This window comes from Nicotiana tabacum, chromosome 19, assembly GCF_000715075.1.
Source record: "Nicotiana tabacum cultivar K326 chromosome 19, ASM71507v2, whole genome shotgun sequence".
NCBI lineage: Eukaryota > Viridiplantae > Streptophyta > Magnoliopsida > Solanales > Solanaceae > Nicotiana > Nicotiana tabacum.
The window spans coordinates 144,035,956-144,044,558 of record NC_134098.1 but is presented as its reverse complement, the minus strand read 5'-3'; the positions used below and the strand labels follow the sequence as shown (position 1 = coordinate 144,044,558).

At 34.6% G+C, this 8,603-nt stretch overlaps 1 protein-coding gene across 1 annotated transcript; it reads right to left on the bottom strand.

The window, feature by feature from the left end:
* Positions 1–457: 457 nt before the first annotated feature.
* Positions 458–7,316, bottom strand: LOC107770532 (putative casein kinase II subunit beta-4). Its single transcript, NM_001325063.1, is given in 5 exon segments — positions 458–1,096; positions 1,402–1,567; positions 1,667–1,776; positions 5,501–5,719; positions 6,912–7,316. Coding segments are annotated over 5 exon segments (843 nt in total). The 5' UTR covers positions 7,129–7,316; the 3' UTR covers positions 458–965.
* Positions 7,317–8,603: the final 1,287 nt, after the last annotated feature.

Genomic DNA, 8,603 nt, shown 5'->3' with positions numbered 1-8,603 from the left:
TGTATCCAGGATAAAACCCTTTCGTCGACGGTATTATTTTAATATAACGTAAATATAATGAAACAGACAATGAATATCCTCCCCATTTTCTTGACGGGTATTTGTCTCGACACCAAATAGGCTCTGAATACTAACAAGTAATAATGACAAGCCTATTCCCTCATTCATATTGCTTATAGGGTTTTTGGTCTTTCATCAATTTGACCATCATCCAATACGTCAGTACCCAAATTAACCAAATTTGTCTTTCAACGAATTACTCTTTATCTATATGCTTAGTTCTTTGAAACTCAAACATGATCATTTAATAGTTGTTTTTATCCTGCCTTATTAAAATTCCTTCTTTATATCTATATCTTAAAGCATTAAGGTCAAATATCACTTTAAACAACGGTAACCATCAAAATCAAATAAGCCACCAAGTATTACAAATGTAAATGCAATTACAGTGTGCAGGTACCAAAATTCAAGGATTGTACCTTCGTGCCTCACATTTATCTTTATCATTATATTTTGTTTTTTTATCGCCATTATATCAAATTGGAATAACCTTCACTACCATCATGCAACATTACATCTGGAAATGGTCGAAAACCTTCATGTACCCTAACCTAGCCTCCAGATGAGTGCCTCTGGTGGAAAATGGTAGCATTCAGCACTGAAGCACCAAGAGAAAAAGGATAAAAGACAACAAAGAACTACATGAGGAACAAATGCAATTCTCTACCTAGAAAAGAAACAAGCTTACAGATGCTCTTGTATTTCATGATGAAATTTTGAAGACGAATTTCACTTGACAGATTGGCCATAGTTGCTTCTTGACCAATGAATCAAGTTTGTCATATCTAGAACTCCTGTTTTACCTGGGCTCTAACATGATGAATTGTACTTCACAGCCAGGTAAGATCTGATAGTGGCAGAAAAATGTAATATCTTCACAATATCACAACGGACTTAACTGTCTGTCAAGTCTTGTGGAGTTTGAAACCAAATACCCTCGGAACATAATTCTGTGTTGATTTTTGTGGCTTGAGGTGTCCATAAGTCATCAAAAAGAGGTGTGGAAACGTTGTTCCAAAGTAAGCTCCATCGATATCTTTGGCCATTAAAGAAATCATAATAGAGGATAGAAATGCTCTATACATGGCAAAGTAACGGCAACTATTCAAGATTAATGAGCAAGCTACCATAGAAAAGCGTGCAATCAAGTTCCCATGCAATTTAAAATTTAAGAACAAGCATAACCACAAGAACAGAAACTTAGGAACAAAAATAAACCCAGCTCAACACTAAGAATAATTGTGAATAGCATCAGAGAAGTCAAAATAAATGCATAAATGACTAGAGAGGGAAAGTATCAATAAAGAGGAACTTCAAAAAGTGATAGCAACAAAAGGATACTGCCTTGGTACTTCGATCGGGGGTAATAGATATCCTCACATTTGGGACAGTATATTTTTACTGTACTTGATCTTGGAATATCTGACTGACCAACTGGAAGGCAAGGCTGTCCACAGCAATAAACTCGTGGACATCTCCCAAAGTCGTAGTTCTTGTACTTCTCTAACTGAAAAACGGTTTTCACAGAATTTACATCATGGAAAAGTGAATAAAAATGAAAGCAAACAACACAGAAGCACAGAAACAGCCAAGCATAAGAGATTACCATTGCAGCCATTCCCTTGCTAGTCAAAATGTACCGCACATGGATCAAACCATACAACATCTCTGCCGCCGACTCAACCAATTCATTCTGCTCCTCAGTGAACATATCACCTAGTCAACACAGGAAACGGTTACAAAGTTGCGATTCTCCAAACATGAAAAAGACAAGAAGCTCCATGTTGAGAGCATACTATATATTCAGTGTCATAACTCATAAGATAGACGATATGTACTTAGGAAAGCAAAGCGGTACTTATTTCCAAAGCGGAAAAACAAGAATATTGTGAAAGCAGGGGGAAAGAAGCTGTGAATTTGAGTTTATAGCCTAAAGCAGATGTCAAGTCTTTTCTAGAAAGCTTGTGAAATCACATAAAAGAGATAATCCAGGGGTATCACATGATCAATTTTTCCAAAGCGCTAAATTTGTTGGAAATCACAATTACACCACCCCCCCCCCCCCCCCCCCCCCCCCACACACACACACACACACAAAAATCCCCCAAAAAGAAAGAAAGAGGACATCCAATGAGGGGGACTTAAACCAGCTGAGTAATCTATCATACTGTATTATAAGCGGGAAGCCCTAAAGTTGATTTACTAAAATATCCTTCAAAAGTTAAACGACTAATTTACCCTCTATCTAAAAGTAAAATTACCTCCCATTAAATGATTAATTTGAGCTACTTAATGTTAGCTTACTACTTAAATGGAAGAGCTTTTCATCTTCTGATAACTACTCCCAACCTTTTGATATGTTAAGTATGTCGCGTAGCCTTTACACGTAATGTGTGAATTTTATCTTACTCTTTATTAGTAATAAATTGTAGCCTTTTCCGCTTACCTTCTCTTATTAATTCCCATTGATCAATTCTTTTTCTCATTCCTTTTCAGAAATTTCACTGCAGTTCTTAGAGTCTCTTCAAATTGTTAAAGCCCCTTTAAATCATTTCTCACATAGATCCAATTTTTTTGGTTCTTTAGCTTCCGAGTTTCTCCCATTCCGGATTGACAAGAGGTACTGTTTTCAGTTCAGCAAGTTAGTTTCTTTTTCAATTAGTTCAAGATTCAATTTTATGTGATTTTTTTTGGAGAAAGATGTTGGAAGAATTCATCACCAGTAGTTTAGTATATATAATATGTTTGTCTCTTCCTCTTCTTTCTTTCTGCTTTTGCTTTAATTCCATCTGTTGGATTTTTGGTTTTATGCTTTTTGTTTGTTACGTATTTTTCGTATTTGGGATTTTGCGTATTTTTTGACTTACTAGGATGAATGAATTGAACATCGCTTTGTGAATTTTTGCAAATTGGTTCTTAGATATGTATATTGGTAATAACCATTTTTCTTTTACTCTTATTATTATTTCGATTTTGTCTTTGGGTTTGGTAGGAGTGAAATGTTAAGGGGTGGAGGTGGGATTGAACCATCTGAAAGCAAAGTTGGCAAAACGTATATTGTAGAAATATTATTAGTATTTGACATGTTCAAGCTTTAGACTAATAAAAAAATATCTAATTATTGTAACTTCTAATCAATTGATTGTCATGGCGTTTCCTTTTGATAAAATTAAGGTCAACCAACGATAACCAACAGTTTTTTCTTAAGAGCAGAAAAGCCCCTTAGTGTAAAAGTTAAATTATTAAAAGTCCTTGATATTATAAATTTTCAGGAATTACACTTTGTCCGCATTAATATTTTCGACTGGAAGAAGCTAAAAAATATTATTCCAATCTGCCATAACTGTGATGTTTCTCATATTAAACATCTTCTTAGATTGTGCAAGCTTGCAACGTTAAAGCTTGACTTTTCATGTTGTTTCCTTGTAGAAGTATAAAGGTCATAAAATGATTAAAATAACGTTACGAACAATATGAATACAAGTTAGTACGTTACACTATTTTGTCTCAACTTCTAAATCAAATAAAGGCAAGGATAATTCATTTATTGAGTTGGGAGTGGGGCAGTGCAAGAAAGTAACAATCATACCCGATATTAGACAATTGTACTTTTCCTTTAATTTTGGTTTTACAACTCAAAAATACTTTTCAATAATATCTACGCAATTTTATAATGTAGTCATTCGAATAGACATGTTCATCAATTTCGACTTGCACTTTTCCACTTCAAATTTTTCACCATTACACTATAATATGATTTTTATAGTTTGCACTATTTGACACAAGACGCACGTGTCCGGAAACTAGTATAGAAAAAAAAAATTGAATATGATAAAAAAAAAATCAAAAAGGAGTAGAATCTGAGACATAAAATTCTCAGAGTTCCCAAATGGAAATCAACAGAGGCAATGCATGAGTAATTCGCAGTCTGGAATTTTCATATCTTGCTTTCTCTATGTATTTCTTTACTGTCCCTAACAAGTTCCTAAAGAAAACACAGAATAAATAAATGGAGGCATGCTCAAATTTCCCTGTTCTCTAGGTATTTTTTCCTTTTTTGGTCAAGTATATGTGATTTGGGGGTTAATGCATAGTTGATTGTTGATTGATTGACAAATATATATTAATTATGTCCATACAAACTAAACCACCAGTTTGAACTTTGAACCTTCAAGACTCTGATCTATTGTCTACTTTTTCCAATACTACGTTTCTACTTTCCTAGTCCTCATCACTAACATATCATTCTTCCTTTAACATTTCTATAGCAATTAATACATCACTTTGTGAGCCACCATTTATAGCTAACATTTCATTTCAGATCCGGTATAGCAGGAAAGTAAAATTTTGGCAAGATGCACGGCTGGGTCACTCCCCTTTAAGAGACCAGCTTCCAACCCTCTTTAGACTCGCAGAAAATCCTGAAGCTTCTATCTTGGAGACTCGAACTACAGAACAGAGCAAGGTCGGAACATCATTCTCAAGAAAGAATCAATAATTGGGAAATGGACAGCTTTTGTGCACTGCTTCTTCAGCTGAGCATCTTTCCACCTCCTCAACCTAAACCTGATTCACTAATCAGGAGAGGTCACTTCAAATGGATATTCTCGGTAAAATTGGGCTAACATACCCAGCAGCTCAATTACTCCCAATACTAATTGGCAATTGCAGTGCATCTGGAAAAATAAAGCCCCTCCTAAGGTAGAGTGCTTCATTTGGCAGGTGGCCAAAGAAGCAAACTTAACACATGAGAACCTTCAAAGGAGAGGTCTTCGTATATGTAGCAGGTGTGCCCTCAGTGAGGGGCAAAACTAAGATACAAACCACCTTTTCCTTCACTGCAGCTTTACCACCAAGATCGGGAGATTCTTATTCAACATTTTGGGGGTCAACAGGACTATGCCTAAGTCAAATAGGGATTTCTACTAAGCCAGTATAGAGAAGACGTTCGAAAACAAGAGGTGATGGTACTTGCTACCTCCCACCAACACAAGTACCGAGTAACTCTGCCAATCAAAACTTAGATGGAAAGTATTCACCTAACGTCTTAGCCTCTACTAAGATTTGAACTTTGGTCTCCCACGGTTTCCATCTCACTTCATTGACCGTTATGCCACACCCTTGGATGTAAGAAACCATTCAGTATCTTCTCCCAGAATTGGTAAATGCACACCCCAATACCAAAACAAACTTGAGCCGACGACTATGTACATATTCACTTAACATGAAAATCAACATGATGTAGATTGTTGAAAGAAATATGAGTTCCACATGCCAAAAGAAAACAAAATTAGCAATCATGTAGTTTCATCTTCCTTTTTATCCACAGAAGATCAGCTACCACATCATTCGGGTGAAAAAACATGATCATAAAGAAGCTTCCTTATAATTCGTGGTAATGTAGGAAGTACTCTAAACAAGCAAAAGCAAACATACTTACCATGAGAGGATTCAACATCAAGGATAAGGTCAAGTGCATAGTCATAATACGGCACTTGACTGCTCAATCCACAGAGATTAAAATCATCTTGAATATATTCGTCATCAACTTCACAAAAGAACTCATTTCCACGCAGGTTACAAAACCAAGAAATCCATGATGTATCTTCCCCATCAGAACCACTAACATCAGACTCTTCACTGTCTGTTTCAGATTCATCTGCAAACGACACAATATTGGACACACCCATACTTAGCTTGAAATGCAAAAGAGACAAAAATAAAATATCTTAGGTCTACCTAGTATGCCATCACTACAATAATATTAAGAATTTCATATAGAAAAACTAGTTTACAGCTTGTCACAAGCCAATATCATGAATCATTTATCAAAAACAAAAGAAAAAAATATGATGATCCAACAGAAATTGTACTTGAATGCTGATCTCAAAGGAGTAGTAGAATTTCAGAAACAAACTGAGTCCAAAGGTTTTTGCAACCCAATATATTAACGACCTCTACTACCAGCTGTAACTCTACTACATTCACTCTGTTGTAAATGCAATAAAACATTAGGATGCAACTATGTGTAACAATGCTACATGTACTCATGGAAGATGGAACCTAGTAAGCAAGTCCGAGCTTCTGATTGGATACCACAAAAACACCCTATATATATCCATCTTTCTTTTTATTTGATAAAGTAAGGCCCTATATATATCCATCTAAGAAGAAAAGGATTCTGAAGAGCCGTAAAACAGCTTTTGAATTTACTTTAACAATTAACAAAACTGTGTTTTATGCTTACCAGTGTTCTCCTCACCTCCCCACGCGTGGATTCAAACTCAAAATCACAAAAATATCATATTTTCACATCTCCTCAAGATGCCCGCAACTACAAGGCAAAAGACCAGAATACCACATCAAACTTAAAAGGGTTATTATCCCGGCATGAAATGCTTCCCACCAAACTACGCAGCTAGACCGCCAGAGCTAGAGTGACATACAGTGCGCACTCTTCTCCGTGCATTTCTCTAAAAAGGTTTTTTTCCACGTTTCATAAACAGGAGCAACTTTGTCGCGCCACCTCTCGCCCTCACTACAACATCAAACTTAAAGCCTAATAACTATTCTAGCTTTTCAGTAGAAAAAATCAAAAGGACAGACACTTTACAACATTCGACAAATTAAAGAATATATGTTAAAGACTTAAAGCTAAAGCAGCATCTAGCGGATCTACATTCCATTATCAGGAAGATAATGAATAATTAACCATTGTCAGCTACAATATTACCGGATTATCAGCAAATTTAACGCATTCAACTATAAAATAATTCTTGTTTTTTGTGGCGCGAACATAGAAATTGAGCAAAAAAAACATTTTCCCAACCAAAAAGGAATAAAAGCCTTACCATCTGAGCACTTGTTTTTTGTGGCGCGATGATCGGGATGGTGCTGATGCGATTTTCCGGCGGAGGTAGAGGGAACAGCCTTATCCTTGAAGGCTCTAGATGTGGAAGGTGAGGATTTCTCCAAGTGCTTATCCAACGCATCGTTAATTCGTTTCCGATCCAACGGTCCACCGACGATCTCCGACTTCGATGAACCGCCACCTCGATCCCTGTACATTTCTCTCTCTATGAATCTATCAGTTGTACATGTATATGAAGCGGAAAAACCCCTAAAATCGGAAATAAATGTAACCGGAGAGAGAGAGTGTATGTGTTGTGTGTGTTTGCAGAGAGTGAGTTGGAGAGACGGAGATAACTAGGGTTTCGTCGACATTTGAGAGAGAGAGAGATGACAGAAGAGCTCCTCTGTAATTCGCCTTTTTCTCTCTCTTCGTCTAATTTTTTCGGTTTTCTTTATTGTTGATCTTTTTCTCTTCCTCTTATTTTTCTTTTTTCAATTGTAATTTTTGTTGACAGTTGAATGTTGTTACTAATATTCCTTTCCTTTTAATGGTACTTTAGAAAATAAATACTTTCCACTGATATATTACTAGAAAATTAGCATGCTTGTTACCAAAGTTTTCTCGTACTAATCGGCTTAAATTAATTAATATTCCCCATTGTATAAATTATAAAACATATTATAATATGATTCGGATACAAGTGTAAAGCTGTAGAGATCTTTTATTTATCAACAAATCTTCTTCTAGTTATGGTTTTTCTATCTGGATCTTAAAACATAAAAGCTGTGATTATATACATGTCTCTTCAATTACCATTTTAATGTTTTCAAATTTTCACTTTTTTAATTTGCTACTGGAATTAGGAATTTCTATAGGATCTATAGTTTGATTAATTTGTTTTTTCACTAGAGCATCAAAGCAGTAGAACTTAGTTCTACATGATAAATATTAGAAGTGGCCATTATGTTAAAGTACAGGAAAAGGAAGCGTTTTAATTGTATTTAATTAGAGGTTCAATGTGGAAAGATGTGTCATGTGTTGCTTTCAATGTGAGTAACAAACTGACTAATTATTGGGATCGAAGCAATCCCTAGTTTTCAATAATGTGTCAATCTTAAATGGACATTAAATCAAAGATAGATAAAATAAAAAAATTGTTAGAAAGATACTAATAAGGGCTGTTTAATACGTGACACACACAGACATATTGGTGATTATCACTTCCTTTAGTTGTTTTTATGTAATTACACTTTTTCTTATTAAAAAGGTTAAAATCCAAAGATATTCAGAGTTTATTACTTAAATTGTTACTCAACTATCCCAAATTATATACTAAAGTCACTTTTTCTTTCGTTTGTAACAACAAAGTCACTTAATTATGCCTATAGCACTCAGAAAATCACTCAACTAGATTTTCCAAACTTTAAATTGTCAAATACTTATTTTACCCTCTAAATTATAAACATTTGTCTTCTTTTTATTTCTTTAAACTTTTTAATATTATGATTTTTTTTTTTTAATTTATATTATGGACTTACCTATAGAATAAATATATTTTATTTATAAAATAAAAAATAAAAAAAGTTTATGCAATGTCGGAATAATAATATAATTGAGCATAATTTTCAAGAATCTATAATGTATATTATCAAAATACTTTTATTTAAATAATTATTTTTATATTACGTGC